General features: G+C 45.9%; 2 protein-coding genes across 2 annotated transcripts in view; one reads left to right on the forward strand and one right to left on the reverse strand.

Annotated features, from left to right (window-relative positions):
- Positions 1-2: 2 nt before the first annotated feature.
- On the forward strand, positions 3-14,424 carry LOC107123876 (lamin-L(III)-like; the record flags this gene model as incomplete). The annotated part of the gene is made up of 11 exons (XM_015427219.1): positions 3-139; positions 6,185-6,341; positions 6,429-6,554; positions 7,059-7,229; positions 8,709-8,813; positions 8,999-9,240; positions 9,441-9,666; positions 9,904-10,011; positions 12,093-12,209; positions 12,302-12,353; positions 14,309-14,424. Coding segments are annotated over 11 exons (1,557 nt in total), but the record flags the coding sequence as incomplete, so codon positions are not given.
- An 834-nt stretch (positions 14,425-15,258) lies between these two features.
- LOC107123880 (endophilin-A3) overlaps positions 15,259-19,049 on the reverse strand; it is a 47,996-nt gene continuing 44,205 nt past the window's right edge. Inside the window, exon 9 of the mRNA XM_015427222.1 lies at positions 15,259-16,033. Within this exon, the coding sequence (XP_015282708.1) occupies positions 15,828-16,033 (206 nt within the window). The 3' untranslated portion in view covers positions 15,259-15,827. The remainder of the gene's footprint in view (positions 16,034-19,049) is intronic.

The raw sequence follows: 19,049 nt of genomic DNA on the forward strand, positions 1-19,049 counted from the left end.
AGGGGGGCCTCCTGCAGCGGCGCTACGAGGGCGAGCTGGCCGAGCTGCGCCGCCTGCTCGACGACCAAGCCGCCAAGCGCGCCGCCCTCCAGCTGGAGCTGAGCGCCCTCCGCGACCAGCACCGCCAGCTGCGCGACAGGTCAGTCCGGGCCCGGCCTCGACTCTCGGAGCAGGGACTCCCCGGCGGTGGCTCCCTCCCCCTGGCCGCTCGGACGGCGTCAGCGGGCCACAGATCTGCTGGTCGGAAAGGCGGCACGCTGCGGCCCCAGCTCACCCGGTCGCGGAAGCGAAGCCGGGTCAGGCCTCGGAAGGGAGCCCCCCCCCTCCCCCGGGAGAGCAGTGGCAGGCCGCCTCTGCCTTGAAAGCCCCCCCCCGGGGAGGGGCGCACCGCAGACGATGCGGGGGAGGGAGGGAGGGAAGGAAGTTGGTTACTGGAGACTCTGGGAACTCCAAAGCGTGAAGTCACTTCATTGCATTCTTTGGAGTTACCGGTGTTTAAAGGAAGACAAGACAGGGAGGGAAATAACCTGGTTTTAAAAGATAAATAGGAGTCTAGTAGCACTTTTAAAATTAGCGAGAGTTCATTCTAACATAAGGGGTTTGTGTTCTCGAGTATCTCGGGGAGTGAAAACAACACAACATCAGAAAAGGCCACACTGTGTCGGTGAGGGTCAGGCGGGGAGGGGGAATCAGCACAGCTTGGGGGGGGGGGTTAGGGTCAGACTAGGACATCATGGGGGGGCCAGGTTCAAACCGCCACTCTTGCCACGGAAGCCGGCTGGGTGACCTTGGGCTAGTCACTCTCTGTCAGCTTAATCCACCTCACAAGGATGTTGAGAGGAGAACAGTGTAAGCCAGGATGCAGCCCAACTCTCTTGGAGCCTGCAGGCACCTTTGGAATTCTGACGCAGGAGGGCAGGGGCAGCCACAAAACATATACTCACAACTCACATTGACTCTCAGGGTGAGGGTCTTTGTTCTGTAGTAGCAGCTGCTGCCAAAAGCAATCCTTCTTTGAATATGCTCAGCCAATCAGATCGTCTGTGGCCAGTCAGAAGTTCTGCTGGGGAAAAGCCCCACCTTGTCCCTCCCACTTTTGAAAAACAAATGGCAGGCCCAAGGCTGGGGGGGGAGCCCCCTGATTTTGGGTCCAAGTTGAGAGAAATATGGAATATAAATTAAGTGCATGTATTGTAACTAAAAGGGACCCCACTTTCTTTTCGACTTTACTTTTGCTCTGCATAGAAACTCCTGGGAATATTTTTTTTCTGGTGGGGAAATTGACATATTTCCTTTCTTATCAGACATCAACTTTATCAGCACTTTAACAGCAGGTAAAGCTGCACTGTTTGGTACACTTATGGAACTTAAATGCAATGCGTAACCAGAGTTACATCCTTCTAAGTCCCCTGAAATGAATTGGCTTCAACCAGGGCTCTTTTTGTAGAAAAAGCCCAGCAGGAACTTATTAGCATAATAGGCCACACCCCTGACAGCACAGCTCATTAGCGCATTAGGCCACACCCCCATGTTACCAGAAGTGTGGTTATCCAGCCACACCCACCTTTTGCTTCTTATTCTGTTTACCTTGTTTGTGGTCAAAACCCAGGGCCTTTTTTTGTAACAGGAACTCCTTTGCATGTTAGGCCACACACCCCTAATGTAGCCAATCCTAATGAGTTTATGCTGTTGGGTGTGGCCTATTATGCTAACGCGTTCCTGCTGGGCGTGGCCAACTTGGGAGCCAGCCGGAACTCCGTTCCTGTGCGTTCCTGCCCAAAAATAGCCCTGAGTATAACTCTGCTTGTGGTGGCAAAATTGCAGATTCACCCAATACTAGAGCGAGAGAGCTTCAGAGCGGTGCCTAGTTTTTGCCATCTGAGAGGTAGAAAGTTGGAAATTTTGTAATAAATTTGCAATAAAAGGAACGGTATAACTAGGACAGAAAGTCACAACAGGTTAGCAGCACATTCTGATAGCAAGTTCAATGTATTGGCCCTTAATATCTCTTGGAATAATGGTTGTGGGCATTGCCACTAAAGGTGAATCTAAAGTATGCCCTTATGTTGGTCTTGCTGGTGTTAGCCATTCAGTCGTGTACTGCTCTTGGTGATTCTATGGGCCAGCTCTCTCCATGTTTTCCGATCTTGTACTCAAAGAGTCGTTCCATGCTCAGGCTGGTGTCGATTTTTATAGTGTCTAGCCACCGTGTTCTTTGGCAGCCCAGTTTCCTTTTGCTGCTAACTAATTAAGCATAATTGCTTTTTCTGGGGAGTTCTTCTGCTCCAATACTTGCTTGTTTGTTACCTTTGCTGTCCAAGGAATGTGCAGGAGTCTTCTCCAGCACCACAGCTCAGATGAGTTGATTTTCCTCCTGTCTTGCTTCTTCATGGTCCAGCTTTCGCAGCCATGTAAAACACAACAGCACAGACTAACCTGCACTTGGTTGCTAGGCTGATGTCCTTGCTCTTCCATATTCGATTCATGCTCATCCTTGCTGTGCTACCTAGCATGATTCAACATTTTATGTCTGGACTGCATTTGCCATTTTGGTTGACCTGTGATCCTAAGAAAGTGGATTCTGCCACACATTCGATCTCTTCGTTGTCAACTGTTATTTGACATTTCTCCTCTTCTCGATGATCATGAACTTGGCCTTTTTGACGTTTAGGAAGAAAAATACTGCTCTTAATATTGGTTGAACCAGGGGTTGTTCCCAGCCTTTTTGAGCCAGTGGGCACTCTTGGGATTTTCACACAGGGCAGGGGCACAACCCCCGGTGGCAGGGGGCATAACTCCAAAATGGCTTCTCCAAGAGGCAGAGCGGTGCACCTGGAGGAAGCCCAGGAGCAGGGGGGAAGAGGGGTGTTTAAGACATATGCTGGGAAAGAAGAGTGATGGAGAATAAAACCAGCACTGTGATGGCAGCTGCCACTGAAATAATGTTATTTTAATCTGCACAGTCCATCAGATCTCCAGTGACCAGTCAGAAACCCTGCTGGGCAGGAGCCCACTTGGCCCCACCCACTTTCTCAAAGCCGTTGGTGGGTGCCTGGAATGTCATGGTGGGTGCCAGCAGATGTCATGGTGGTCACCCACACTGCATTGGGGGACCCCTGGGTTAAACTGTCAGGGATTCCCCTAGAGACTCCTGGGAATTGTAGTTTGATAAGGGTGCTGAGAATCTCTGAGAAAGATCTCTGGGCCCCTCACACAGAACTACAATTTCCAAGGCTCTTTGCAGTAGTTTTAATCCCATTTGTCTGTACAGTTGACTGAGTTCATAAGAGCTCCTTAAAGTGCTTCTCTCCCCCCCCCCCAGCTGTTCTACTGCCATTGGTGTGGATGTGTGGGGGGGAAACCCAAGACAAAAAATGTGCTATCAGGTTTCTAATTGTGAAAAAGAGTCTGAAAATGGGCTTGTCCTATATCTATTAACCTGGCAGTAAAGTTGATCTTCAGACTGCAGTTCTTGGCCTTCCTGTACTTCACAATGCACTTGAGAATGCAATTCTCATAAAAACGTTCAAGGAACAGTAATTGCTTGCAATATAATCGAGGACCGCAGACACTCCCACTCTACTATCAACAACTTTCCATCTTTAAATTCTTGTGGGCTTCACTGCTGCTTGCTTGGTTTTTGGTTTCAAAAATCAATTTCAAAAGTTTGGCTAAAAAGCACAAATATACTATTAGAATATGCAGAGAGGAGGCTTATGGCAGCTTGGAATTCTTTTCCTGCTCATCTTGTGTCTTCAATTGGATAACTTGTAGCTTTGTTTGGAAAGTTTCTGACTTGGCAGGTGTCATAACTTTGTGAATAAAGGTCATTCTGGCTTAGAGGAGAATCTTGTGGGCATTTTCTTTTTGTTAGAAATAGCTAGTGGTTTGGTTTCTTTGACATTTATTTATTTTTCATATTTGTATCCCGCCCATCCCATGAGCAGGCTCAGGGCGGGTCACATCATCTCAAATAATACAATAAGGTGTAAAACACAATAAAACATTACATTACAAACATTTAAAATCAGTAGTTATAGCTGCTGGTGCAAATTCTGGCCCATTAATACTGATGGGTATGGCCAGTTGCTGGCAGATGGATGGCCAGTAGGTAGGAGACAGCAACCTCGGGGAGGCCATATGCAGACACCCGCTGCCTCGACCAAAAGCCTGGCGGAACAGCTCTATCTTGCAGGTCCTGCAGAACTGAGTAAGATCCTGCAGGGCCCTGATCTCGATGGGGAGCATGTTCCACCAGGTGGGGGCCAGGGCAGAAAAGGCCCTGGCCCTGGTCGAGGCTAAACGGATGTCTTTTGGGCCAGGAGATGTTGATTACTAGAGCGTAAGGCTCTTTGAGGCGTATAAAAGAAGAGGCAGTCCCTTAGGTATGTTGGTCCCAGGCCGTATAAGGCTTTGAAGATTATTACCAACACCTTGAAGCAGATCTGGTACTCAACTAGTAACCAGTGCAGCTGGCAAAGCACATGCCGAACGTGATCCCACACAGGAGTTGACATCAGCAGGCGTGCCACCGCATTTTGTACCAGCTGTAATTTCCGGATCAGTCTCAAGGGCAAGCCTGCATAGAGCGAACTGCAGTAATCAAGCCTGGAGGTGACCATTGCATGGATCACTGTAGCTAGGTCTTGGGGGGAAAGATATGCCTTCAGTAGCCTGATCTGCCTAAGATGGAAGAATGCAGATCTGGCAACTGCGGCAACCTGGGCCTCCATAAATGGCTGAATGGCTCGGGCATGCCTTTCATACAAAATGTGTTTTGATACTGAACACCTGAACTTGGCCACAAATACTTACAGTTTGCATGACTCTTGGATTCGGTTGCCTTTTTTCCCAAAAAGGCATTTTTCTTAAGCTAGGCTTTCAGTGGGAATAAGTTTTAAAGTGGCTTTTACAAAAAAAACCAAAATATAACTTATTGGTAGGCACTTCTACTTCGGCTGGCGCATAGCGTTGGTCTGGAGTCGCTCCCAACCCAAACCTCCGCTCTTATTAGGGCCCTGTGATGTGTTTGCAGCCTCATGTATCCTGTCTCTCTCCCAAACGCTGGCAAATGTTTGTCCGGTCTCTCTTTCCTGAGCTTTCTCCTACTATCTCAGTTTCAAGTAAAGGGTGGGGTAGAAATCCAATTTCTCTCATCTTCTTCTCTCTCTTATCAGTACCCTTTCAAGTTGTTATCAATTACAATTTCAAATCTAGTTTTTCCCCCCCTTAATAGGTCAACTTATTTCTTTCTTTCCCATCAAGTCACAGCTTGTCTTATGTTATGATGACCCCGGAGGGTTTTCAAAGCAAGAGGCATTTAGGAGTGGTTTGCCATGGCCTGCCTCTGCCTAGCACTGCTACACAGCAAAGGATTCCCATCCAAGGACTAAGCATCTGACCTAGCATACAAGATCAGGGTAGGCTGGGTCATCCAGGGCAGGGCATTTTTCAGGCAACTTTTTTTTACTAATGTGTGTAATGCTGCCTGTCTTGAAAGTAATGAAAGAGAAGAATCCGTGCCTTCTCAGAGAACCACTGGCTTAACAAAATCTCAAAACTCTATAACATTATATTCATCTCAAAGGCAAATTTTACGAAACTTACTATGATTTTCAGTCCTTTCATTTGTAGAAGATTGATGTTAACCATGATGAACCCAAATTAAACTTTGATTAAAGGTAAAGGTTTCCCTTGCTCGAAAGCTAGTCGAATCTGACTCTAGGGGGCAGTGCTCATCTCTGTTTCCAAGCCGAAGAGCCAAAGAAGTTTCTGTCCAAAGACGTTTCTGTGGTCATGTGGCTGGCATGACTAAATGCTGAGGTGCACGGAACGCTGTTACCTTCCCACCGAAGCTGTACCTATTTATCTACTTGCAATTTCTTGCTTTCAAACTGCTAGGTTGGCAGGAGCTGGGACCAGAGACTGGTGCTGACTGCATCAGGTGGCACTAGGGTCTCAAACTGCTGAACTACAGACCTTCTAGTCTGCAGCTCAGTGTCTTAACCTCTGAGCCACCATGGCCCTAAAACTTTAATTAGACCCTACCAATTATAGAATAGATTGGTCCTCTTTCTCAAAATCCAAAAATATATTTAAAGGGGCCAGATTCACTTATTAAATAAAGTTGCATCCACCTAGCATACAGCCCTTTTCCTATACTTGTCATCCATTCACTTTGCAGGAATTGTAAGAAAGAGAACGACTTGAGCCTGGCAGTTGCTCAGATACGGGACTCAGATGCTCAGCTCCGGTCCAGGGAGGCTGACTTGGCCACAGCTTTGAGCAGACAGCAGAGCTTGGAAAAGGATCTTCAAGAGTCAGAGGACCAAATAACCTCCGTAAGAAGCTGAGCTGTAAGATCTAAAACATGTGGCTGAAAGTGTACAACTTGAAGTACAGTGAAAAAAATGTTTCTCCTTCTCTAGCTCAAGAAGACGGTGAAAGATACTAAAAACCAGCTTCAGAATGAGAGGCTGAAGGGGATTGATCTGGAAAACCAAACGCAAACATTGCAAGAACAAATGATGTTCCTGAGAAACCTTCACAGAGATGTATGTCCGTTGTCTTCAGTTTCCCAAATCCCAGTTGCCCTTTTGGATGATGGCTCATTTGGTGGACAGAATATTCTGCCCCAGCAGGTGCCCTGGGGGCATCTGAGGGAGCCCCTCCTCCAGCCCACGGCCTCTCGTTTCTTGAGGCTTGAGCATGAGACCTGTTCTGTGGGACTTTATTGTGGAGACACAGGAGCGTTTATGAGCTCTAAGACATTGTGGCTCCCTTTTTATTTATTTTTTAACATGTCCGCCACCCCGGGAGTATGTGATATGATCTATTCTAACTGCTGTTTTAAAAGAAATTAATTGATGTTGATATGAATGTTTGCAGCCATGCGAAAGCCATTTCTGATATTTTTCTAATCTGTTAAATTAACAACAACAAAAGAGGTCTCTGTGCCAATAACAAGCCTCTAATTTCTTTTTATGAGATAGGACTTTAAAAGGAGGGGGGCAAGTTTGCTAAACGGTTCTCCTGTATTGATTCCCCCACCCCCCCAGGAACTTAAAAGGAAGAAGAGCTTTTATGAGAGTAAGATAAAAGAAATAGAGTCTGGCCGTCAGCAGGAGTTCCAGAGTAAACTCCTGGATGCCCTCCAAGCACTCCGGCAAGAGCAGGAACATCAGATTGAGGCCTACAAAGAGCAGGTGGAGCGGAAATTTGTGTGCAAAGTGAGTGACTTGGGGGCAGGTGGTGTGTGAGGTGCACAAGATCACACTTGCCCATGTTAACTGAGCACGCTGGATAAATTCAGCCTTTGTTCAGTGGGAGTTGCGCCTTTGGCCCTTTACTGTTCAGAAGGTTAATTGCACAGAGCTGTGGTGGCGCACACGTTGGCCATCCTTGTGGTAGAGAGAGTTGAAATTGGATCTCAGCTCTTTGATTCCTCCTGCTGTTGTACAACGTGACACTGACTCAGAGCTGGCCCCAGGCTTGGGCAAGATATCACTGTGCCCTCCCCCCTTCATTAGGGACCTAGTTGCCGGTGCCCCCTCGTGTGCTCGTGCCATGCTCCTGCAGGAAGCAAATGCTGAATGTGACTCTTTTGCATTCGCAAGCTCTGGTTGCACCAGCAAGTCTAAGAAGGAATGCCACAAAGTCATACTGCTGCAACTTCCACGTGACTCTTCCAGTATAAAATGGAAGATGCCCCCTGTAACTCTGCAGGGCTCTCTGGTGGGATGTTCCCTTCCTGGTGGGTACGGAAGGCCCAAGTGTCAGTGATGGACCTGCTGCTGGGCTCCGGCCCCTGGCAGATGCCATTCCATGCTGACCCGTGATGTCAGCTCCCCTTTCCAGAAATACCACCAGGTGTTCAGAGACAAAAGTTCAATCTCGTCTGCTTGCCATTCCTTAGAACACCAGTTTGGATCTGGTATTGCTTGTTTCCAGTGAGTGACCACCATCTTTCTGGTGGCTGTAGCTTGCTGGATACAGTGCGGGTTTTGACCTCTGAAGCATTAAATAATACTTCCTCTCCTTTCCCAGTGCCATCTCTAATGTCACCCAATAACTACCTTTTAAGAGGCCTTTTGTGGCTCAAACAAAAACTAGATGGGGAGGAAGAAATTTTCAACATCTGCTCTCAGGCTCTGGAACCCTCATTCGTCAAAGCTTCAGTCAAATTACATTGGAAGCAGCTCAGACTGACTTGGCCAAAGGTCAGCGAAGTGTGGGCATGTCTGAAATCTGCATTAGAGCAGTGCTTGCAGTTTGGAGCTTAGAATTTTCAAGCATGTAAATGGAGTCAGGCAGTAGAGAGAAAGGGCTGGCCCTACTGATGGCTGATGTCAAAGTGACCCTTAATTCTATGAAAGCCTTTTCCTTACTACTGTTCCAGGGGAAGGAGTTGAAATCAGTGGACTGAGACTCGAGGAATTCCACATAGGATGACACTGTCAGTAAGCTACCTTCCAGTTGCTCTCAGCTTTCTGAAGTTAACTCCCCCTTCACACTCTGGTAGAGGGGTTTATAGGAAGGGTCTTTGACACAGGGGTATGCTCACTGCCATCTGGAACTAGTTTAAGTATTGCAACTACTCTGACTCAGCTAGAATGAAACCCTGGGTAACTTCACACTGCAAAACTCAACCACTTCTGCATTTAAATGTATGCCACCTTTCATTGCTAACAAATGCATATTACCTACAGGTAGAAAATGCCCAGTTTTCTGCTGCAAAAAACAGTGATTTTGCCAACACTACCCAGGAGGAGCTCAAGAAAACGAAACTGAGAACTGATTTCTTGACATCCCAGGTAAGCCTCAACTGTATCCCAGGTGAAGGCAGACACACTTGAGACGTTTCAGACTCCTAAATGCCTTATAAAACAGGTCTAGAGTACGGGCTGTCTTCTTAGCTTGGTTGGTCAAAACAAGAGTGCATAATAATAATAATAATAATAATAATAATAATAATAATAATAAATCTTTGAAATCTCAGAATGCTGCATTAGAAGCCAGGATCAGTGAGCTGGAGGCCACGGTAAGGGAGCTGGAGAAGACGATAGATGGTGAGCGAGACACGCACAGGAGATGTGTAGCTGAGAAGAACAGAGAAATGGCAGAGGTCCAGCAACAAATGCAAGCTCAGCTGGAAGAGTACGAGCATCTGCTGGATGTAAAGCTGGCTCTCGATCTAGAGATCAGCGCATACCGAGCTATGCTGGAAAGAGAGGAGAAGCGGTAGGTTGATGCAACTGAATGTTACAGCCCCGCTATTGTGACATTGGGGATTTTAATTAATTCTGCCTCATGCAAATCAAACCCCTATTTTTGCACCTTTTCCCATGTCTGGCACTAAATCAATCCCGTTAAATCTTAGGCTACCTCTGCTAATTTGTGAACTGGATTACCTAATTTGAAAGGTGGCTTGTTTTTTGTAGGTTAGGACTGTCCATGCCCTCCTTGGAAAGTGTCAGCACGCATTCTACAGCCAGCCGGGGCCGTCTCTTCCTACAGGGAAATAAAAGGAAACGGACCATAGTGGAACAGGGAGGCCCCAAGATTGGTTTCAAGGGAGTCCAGCATGCTTCATCTTCAGGAAGCATCTCTATAGAAGACATTGACGTTGAAGGGAAATTTGTCAGAATTAAAAATAATTCTGCTCAGGTATTTGGTTAAGGGTTCACCTTGGACTGATGTAGGACTTTAGGGAGGAGGTGGGCAGACTTGAGAGACCCGAGAGTGTGCTTTGTGAACTGTGCATGGCACAGGATGTGCCCAAGAGTCCTCCTCGCCACAGGCTGGGGGTTCCTCTGCATACAACAGCCCATCTAGAAAGACAAAGTTTTTGAAAGCCACTGGCCTTCAGCTAGAGGTAGCACTAAATGCTCTTCTTGATTTTAGGATCAGTCGCTAAGTGGATGGACACTCAGAAGAGAAGACAGAAATGAATCTGACATGATGTACCAGTTTCCGACAGGATTCACTCTTCAGGCTGGTCAAAAAGTTACAGTAAGTGGAAACATTTTCTTTTAATTTTTCTCCTCTTTCCATTTTGTAATTGCCAGGACTTTATATTACCATCCATTACAAGAGCATTAAGCACACAGCCTACATTAGCCCTAAAATTTTATCTGTGCTCTGAAGTGGGTAGAAGCGAATAAAGAACACCTCCTCCAAAACATGATGGACTTGCTTAAAACAGTCTAATCACAAATAGGTTTCGTAGGGCAAAACTAATTTCCTTCGTGCCAAGCTTAAATAGTTCATAGAATCACAGAGTTGGAAGGAGCCCTACAGGCCATCTAGTCCAACCCCCTGCTCAATGTAGGATCACCCTAGAGAACATAAGAACACAAGAGAAGCCAATGTTGGATCAGGCCAAAGGCCCATCCAGTCCAACACTCTGTGTCACACAGTGGCCAAAAATACCAGGTGCCGTCAGGAGGTCCACCAGTGGGGCCACTGTTGCCCCCCCAAGCACCAAGAATACAGAGCATCCCTTGCCCCAGCCTGAGAGATCCTGTCTATACCTTGTGGCTAATAGCCACTGATCCCCGATAAGTGTTTGTCCAGCTGCTGCTTAAAGACTGCCAGTGAGGGGGAGCTCCCCACCTCCCTAGGCAGCTGATTCCAGTGTTGCACAACTCTTACTGTAAAAAAGTTTTTCCTAATATCCAGCCAGTACCTTAACACCCTTAATTTAAACCCATTATTTTGAGTCCTCTCCTCTGCTTCCAACACTAACAGTTCCCTGCCCTCTTCTAAGTGACAGCCCTTGAAATACTTAGAGAGCAATCATGTCCCCCCTCAACCTCCTCTCCTCCAGAGAAAACTTTCCCAAGTCCCTCAGCTTTTCTTCATAGGGCTTGGTCTCCAGGCCCCCAATCATCCTTGTCGCTTTCCTCTGCACCTGCTCCATATCCTTTTTGAAGTAAGGCCTCCAGAACTGCACACAATACTCCAGGTGCAGTACAGTGGGTCTATAACATCTTGTGATTTGAATGCTATGCCTCTGTTGATACACCCCAGATTGCATTAGCCTTTTTTGTCGCCATATCACAAGGTGTCTGTTGTGGGGAGGGGAAGGGAAAGGAGATTATAAACCACTTTGAGACTGCTCTGGGTAGTGAAGGGCGGGGTATAAATCCAATCTCTTCTTCTTCTATATGGAACTGCTGTGGATTGAAACTTGGATCTTCTGCACAAGCTTGCTAACAGGCTTAGAGCACAATGTCCTGCCCTTTTAAAAGAGGCTTTAATGAGATGGTAATTCCATGTCATGAAAAGTTGGTTCTTTCTGCATACTAAATACCTCTTAAAGGGATAGGACCTCTTTCTCCAGGCCTTCTGGCAACTCTTCTTCTGCACACAAAGCATTTATTTGGTATAGTGGTTAAGAGCAGCAGACTCTAATCTGGAGAACCAGGTTTGATTCCTCACTCCTTCACATGCAGCCAGCTGGGTGACCTTGGGTCAGTCAGAGTTCTCTCAGAGCTGTTCTCTCCTGTTCTCAAAAGAGCTCTCTCAGCCCCACCCACCTCACAGGGTGTCTGTTGTGGGGAGGGGAAGGAAAAGGAGTTTGTAAGCTGCTCTGAGACTCCAAGTGAAGGGTGGGGTATAGATCCAATCTCTTCTCTTCTTCTTAGTTCCTTAGCAAGCAAAGGCCCCCTTCCTTTTAGTGTCTTGTAGCCTGATCCTCTTGACCAGGAATCCTCAACATGGCACCAGTACAAAGCCCTCTGATAGGGTTCCTGACATCTATTTGCTTCTTCCCTAAAGCAAAGAGCCAGTCCTGTTTTTTTGCTACCTCACTTGAGCAGGAAGAACTTCACAAGACTGCAGGAGGCATTACGTTATGTCTGCAGGGAGACCCCGGTCAGAAACATGAGGTGATGTCGCTCGGTTCCTCCCTTGGTGCCCAGTTTTACAAACAAAACACAAACTTCTTATCCTAAGACCGGTATCACAGATCAGCTTCAGGTAGAGAGTGGGGTAATCTTATGCACATTTCCTTGCTTTGTCAACATTGAAATCCCCATGAAATCCATCACTTGTTTAAAAGCTTACCAAAGCAATGCCTCTCTTTGAAGATCTGGCGCTCCAGAGATGATCTCCAGGAAATTGGCTTGACCCTTGTCTGGAAATCCCAGAAGTCATGGGGAAGTGGAGAGAATGTCAACATCACGCTCCTTAATGCCGAAGGGGAAGTAAGTGCAAGTCCCATCTGCCCTTTGTTTGGACAACATTCTCAAGGTGACACATTTATTCTCTTTTCCTGGCTGTGCTCTTCTGCTTGCAGGAAACTGCAGAAAGAACGATCATCTATGCTGAAAGAGAAGGAGGCGGCTTCAGCAGAGAAGGGGGGGAGGAGGAGGAGGAAAAAGAAGCAGCTGAGGAAGAAGAAGAAGAAAGGGAACTTTACACTCAAGTAGGTTTCTTAGCTGAAATCCCAAATGTAGAGAATCACCAAATGCATCCTTCAAAACTGGTTGACAGGAATATATATTTTAAAGCAACTTTACATTCTTGCAACTTTACATAATTGCTATCTAACTTCATCACAGTCAGACAAAAAGAAGAAAAAGGAAATATTGTTTGGTTTCATGACAGTCTTGAACTGTGCATGAGTGATGCCTGCAGACCTGCCTTCCCTCTCTCGGTGGCTCCAGGCTAGCTGCATCATGAACCCAGCATCCCTTCTTCAAGAGGGCAGATGGCAACTTTGCCACTTGTTAAAATGCATCTGTGGTATTCAGTCTTCAGATGTAATCCAAGCAATACATCACCATTTTCAAATGGGTTTTCTCAAAGTTAAGAGTTTCATTAGTGCCATTAATGCTAGACGTGGCCATCCTGAAAGACTGATCCAGGCAGTGTGGTGCAGGTCAGACGTGGCTTGGGTTCTACTCCCAATGCCGTCATAAAGCTTGTTGAGTGTCCTTGAGCCATCAACACATTCTTCTGTTCCCCAGGCTTGCTTTCAAGGGAAGGATAGCCCTGTAGCAGTAGGAGCAGATGCATTTAATATATCACTTAACTTTTGTCTTCTACTGGTTTCAGAGTACTCACTAAAAAGGACCTGAATTTTGAATATGGCAATAGATTAAAGATGGCTGTCCTCACACATTGTTGGTGGTCCTTGAAGTCTTACAGGAAGTTTAGAGAATTGGGTATCTGTTGTTGCTCTGTCTTCACAGCCTGCCTTCAGCCTAAGATGCTTCAGCTTCTTTGGTATCAGGTGTGCTGATGGAGAAGATTCTGTAGCATCCATTGGTGCAAAAATAAAACCATCTTGTTTGCCATCTTGCACTGGAATACAAGCTAATGTTAATGCACAAGCAGCTGGTGAATTTCAAATGTTCAGGAAATGAGGGCTACACTGACAGCACTTCCATAAAATTTCTCTAGTTCAAGCCTACATCTTCTTTGCCTGTATCTGTGATGGGAGGGAAGTAGCGAGTCTGCGTTTTTTCAGCTGTAGTCCACCAGATACGGGAGGTGGAAATGAGATGGTTGGGACAGGCAACATTGACAAAGTGCACACACTGCAATGTCGGGATCATAAGCTATAACTTTTCTCCCTGGCATGTTCCCTGTGTTTCTGCTTCATGCTTTGCCCTTTCAAAGCTAGCATCTCCTTGGAGTATGCACAGCTTGCAAGCTTTTTAGTTTCAATTTAAAATGGACGTGATTTTAGTACCTGTGTGTGTCTTGCTTCGGAGTACTGTATGATTAGCTTTCTGTAGTTGCAGAGCCTAGGCTTGTTAATACTTTAGACTGCACTCATATGCTGCAAATAAATCCAAGTCAGTATGGAACGGGCATAACCTGGTGAATTGCTGAGCCCCCTTCCCTCTCTTGTATTAAGATGGAAGTCTTCAAATAGCTTCAGATGTTCCAAGTGTGGTGGCTTATCAAATGGAGATTTGCTTTCCCTTTTCTAGTAATGAATACCTGGAACTGATGATGAAACAAACCTCTGCTTAAAGGAGCAGTCTTGAGACATCCCCTCTGATTAATTAGTCGAAGACTTCCATCTTGGCATGCTCTGCAGGTGAAGGAGGGGGGAAAGGCACAAGCTGAGCAGTTAACCAATTTTGTGCCAGTTGTGAACAATTTGTCTTTAGCGGTCATGGAGTAATCCTTTGCTGATTGCCAGTAGTTGTGGACTGGAGTAACTCTTCCTAGGAACCGCGCCTCTGTGTGTGCCCTTTGTACAGCGGAGGTTCTGTAGCTTCCAGGCCTAGTTTCATGGTGCACATTATCAAGGACATGAGGCCTAACTTTTGTTCCTCTCCCCATGCAGCAAAATGGAAGCCACATCTGTCCAATCATGTAGGTGGTCAACATCAGCAGAAGCTTCCTTCAGCTAAAAACCTGTGCTCTGCCATCTGCCAAGAATTCTTTTCAGATGACGTATGAGCCAAGCAGCCGTGTTCAGCTCTCCTGCACTTTCCACAACTGTTGAATAACATGGGGGGGGGGGGGGGAGAGCCCCTTTCATGCTGAGCAGAGCTGAGTTGGGGTTTTTTTTTGAATTACTGGAAACTGGATGGGGGTGTTATTTGCAACGAGTCTCAAGGTTAAAACTGGCCTTTTTTTGTTCTAATGTAACTGCTTTGTCACCAAATATTTTAGAATAAAAAAGGCTTGTCCTCTGATATTTTAGCAAACCTAAATATTTCACTGTTGTACTTTCTCACATTCCAACTGGCAGGTGGTAATGAACTATTTATAAACCATTTTTGTAACCTGTTGAATCAATTACTTTCTATTAAAAGTTATATCCTTGCAATTTAATGACTCTGGTGTTAAAGCAACCCCCCCTCCCCGCCTTTTAGCAGACTTGAGTCTTGAAGAAATGTTGGCAGTCTGGCAGCTATTTAAGTGATTGTAAACATACACATATTCTAAAGAATTCCTCAGCTAAACTGCAAGGAGCTTAGTATAAACAACAGCAGTCCATGTATTCCAATAGTCCGTACTTAGGAAACTTTTTTGGGGGTACCTGTCCTTAGTAACACTGTCCCAATTTTTGCTGTTTGTTAAAAGGCTAGGAATGAGGTCCCTAGAAATACCTGGTTTAAGCCTGGTAAAACGGCAGGCGTTGGAAACAGGATGCTTTGATGGACCCTTGGGCTAAAACATGAGAAAACAAGTACTGGTTGGTTACCGAGTTACCCCTCAATGTTTCTCTGAAGCTGTAACTAGATTGCCACAAGTTAAGAGAAGTGAGAGTGCATGTTTTCCCATGGCAATGTTTATTACATTTGGTCAATGTTTTAGGAGTTTTTAACTTTCAGACAGTGTACTCAGTACAGCAACATCTTCATAAAGGCTACCACTCTGCTCTTAGCACACAAAGGGTATTAGCTTTTCACAGTTAAGGTGCACAGAAGAAAGTTTGCTTAATGTCACCTGTTTACAGGTGGCTTGGTTCTCTCTCTCTCATTCTGAGAATGGTAGTCAAGAACAAATATGCTGCAGCCAAGACAGACAGTGGCGTTGGGGATGTGAGCAACTGAATGCACTTTTTGGAGCAGCGACTGAGCTGCTGGTAAACACACCTTCAAGGCACAAAGCAAAACAGTTCGCCAGGTCAAGTCCCCCCCCCTCTATTTTCATTTAACAAAAGGGAAGAAGGATTTAATATATACAAACTACATGAATACAAAATAAATACATTTCTGAAAGACGCGTACAAAAGTCAAGAGTTGGTTGGAAAAAAGCAAGGCTTCCACAGAATGCCACACAAATGGAATCCACTTTGAGCAAAAGGTTTTCGGTCGCAAAGCTGCATCCGTTGTCAGGACAGCCCAACGTGCTCACTGGGGTAATGGCACAATGACCTCGACGTAATTGATGGGGAAGAAGCCCGATTCACCATTTAACATGCCTTCATACCAGTTCTCATCAATCTGATTGGTTAACGTAATGATGTCCCCTTCCTTAAAGCCAAGCTCACCTTCGTTTTCTGGCTCAAAGTCATACAGGGCTTGGCAGCATGGCTGGTCCATGTGCAACGAAGAACCTGCCAGAGTCACATGAAATGGTATCAAAATCAGGTGCAGGACCCCTCCCAGAAAATACAAAAGTGATGTAAGTAGGGTGACTATCCTTAGTTACTTGCTTCTTTTATTATAATTTGGGAAGATGCATCTCAGTGGGACCCACTTGCAAAGTAATTTCATGCAATATAAAATTCAGGAGTCTCACATTTAACATCTAGATAGACCAGGCTTGCTCAGTCTCATTAGATCTCAGAAGCTAAGCTGGGACAGCCCTTGTTAGTACTTGAATAGGAGGCCACCAAGGAACACTGGGGTCACAACACAGAGGAAGGCAATATCAAACCACCCGTGAACGTCTCTTGCTTTGAAAGTCGGCTGCAACTTGACAGCACAAAAAAGCTCAATTTGCATTTCATGTTTAGGAGCCGTATGTATGTAGCTTTACTGAACAGGCTGTTATTTCACGACTATTTAGCACATGATGGCAGAGGCAGACCCACATCTGAGCCTCCTATAGCTCCCTTTCTCAGCTCACCCCCCCCTTTCCTTCTCCCTGCTGGCCTTGCTACCCCCAGTGTGGCTGTCACTGGTATATCCAATTAATTAAGCAGCAGTTATTTAAATTCGAATCTGTTCCTCTTTGTCCATTAGCTGCACCCACTTGGCATCAGACTTTCACCTTTAGAACAATTGCTGTATAATAAAGGGAAGTACAGCTGCAGATATAAGCTCTGGCCTCTTTCACTCCCTGCAAACTAAGCCTCTCTTAGAGTATAGTAGTTCTCCCCTGTGACTTCTATGCATTCACTGTTCAGCCACAAGTGTTGCAGAAGAAGACCACATCTACTGCTTTTCTGAGGATGCATGCACACTCAAGCAACCAGACACAAATGTGAAACAAAGGGTTGGGGAAAGGAGTTTGTGAAAGCAATGCTGTCCCTTAATCTCTTTTAACAGGTATATCCTAATGCTCACTGCTGATTTTTATAACTGCCAAGCTGAAGCTGTTTTTATTATTACTTTTATTTCTGCTGTAGGTGGATGTGTTTAAATCAGTCAGATTATCTTTCTTAAAATCTGTGTATACATTTTCATTTTATGTTGCGAGCCACCCCTGTCGGTCAAAGGCGGCTTACAAATCTGGCCAATAAACAGGACACAATTGCCAGAGATCACTTAGATGATCTGGGTGCTGACTGATTGCAGCAATCATAAAACTTCCCAGTGCCCCCTTCATTTTGCGTGACATGATCTTGCTAAATACAACCAGTCCATTTTCTACCCCCATATAGGTTATGGTGCAGCCTCGATAGGCATACTATGTGCAATTCTGGTCTCAGAAAAGGCATTGCAGAGTGGAAAAGTACAGAAGAGGACAACCAAGGTAATTTAGAGGTTGGAGCACCTTCCCTAGGAAGAAAAGAGACAATGGGGGGCGGGGGGGGGGAGATGATAGAAGCTTATAAAACCAGGCATGGGTAGAGAGAGTGGACAGAGAACTTTTTCTTCCTCTCGCAAAATAGTAGGACTTGATCACATCCAATGAAGCTGAGGGGATTCAGGACAGACGAAAGGAAATACTTCTTTACTCAATAGATGATGAAAATGTGGAATTTGCTGCCAGAGGCTGTCATGATGTCTACAGGCATAGAAAGCTTTAAAAGGGGGTTAGATAAATCTGTGGAGGCAAGGTCCAGTGGTGGCTGCTAGCCATGGTGACTAAAACAGAACCTCCTCATTTAAAGGCAATAAACCTCTAAATATCAGCATCAGGCAGTCCTCTGCCTCTGTGCTGTGTTGGGTCCTCCAGAGTACCTGGTTTTGGCCACTGTGTGAGGCAGGATGCTGGGGGAGAGGGACCCTTGGTCTGGTCCAGCAGGGTTCTCGTGCTCTTATCTGCAGAGCCTCCTAAATGCTGTTTATTATTCATTGTGATAACTATGGAACATAGTAGTTATAATTGCAAAATTTGTTTTATATGTTGTATTGTTGTAGCTAGTGTATCTTTTGTAATTTGTAGAATGTTTAAAAGTTTGGTTGTTCAAGTATTGTTTATATATTTGTTTTCAAAAGAATTATTTTAATCAATAAAAATTATTTTCCTAAAAAAACCATTTCCCTAAAAGCTGTTTATTTTTAACTTAAGGCTCAGTACAGCCACAGTTGAAAAGCTTGCCACAAAGTAAATTCAATCACCAGGAGGCAGCAATGGAAACCAGATTTATCTAGCCACAAGAAACAAAACAAAACAAAAAAATCCCCCATGTTCTCCTATGGAAGTTGTTTGTTGTGTGAAAACACTGGCTTAGCAAGGATAAGACCTCTTGGCTAAGAGTGTAGGTACCAAGAATAAGTTTTAACATTCCACCTCCAAGTCTGGTTTACTTTATCTGCTTAGTCTGCACATAGAACTTCTAAGCCTTTCTGGACTTTTAAAAATCCTTCCCACCCACGCCCCAAAAACCTTTCAGTGGGTTGCTTGTGCCTAGGCCTGATCCAGAAACAACAGCAAATAACCCATAATTGAGAGGTTTGCCCATAAGTTTTGCCCATATGGGATAACCTTCCATGTTTCCTATACTTGTGATCCCTACAGGGCAGGATGGCCACAGCCCCCCACTGGTTGTTTCACTAACATGGAATGCCTGCCCCCTTTAAGACAGGTGAATTTTCTCCCACGCTGCTGCAACTTGCTTGTTTAATCTGTCCAGGTAATGATTTACACAACAACTCATCAGGTGCAGGGGTCATTTGGGGTTGGAGCGCGTCGGAGCGCTGCTCCGGCAGTCCAGGAGCTGGCACAAATGGCGGCAGCGGCAAGCCCTGCTCCCAGCTCCCCATACCAAAGCACTGCAGCCTGGGGGAGGCTTGAAGAGGCCCATTGCTGGTCTCCCGGGGGCCACGCTGAAGCGCTGCGGCCCGTGGGAGGCCTGAGGAGGCCCGTCGCCGGCCTCCCGGGGCCCACGCTGAAGCTGCGGCCTGGGGAAGGCCTTGATTGCGGTAAGTGAGGGATCCGCGGGGCGGGGGTGGTGGGGG

The sequence above is a fragment of the Gekko japonicus genome, unplaced genomic scaffold (genome assembly GCF_001447785.1).
Source record: "Gekko japonicus isolate JY-2015 unplaced genomic scaffold, Gekko_japonicus_V1.1 scaffold1102, whole genome shotgun sequence".
In the NCBI taxonomy this organism is placed as follows: domain Eukaryota; kingdom Metazoa; phylum Chordata; class Lepidosauria; order Squamata; family Gekkonidae; genus Gekko; species Gekko japonicus.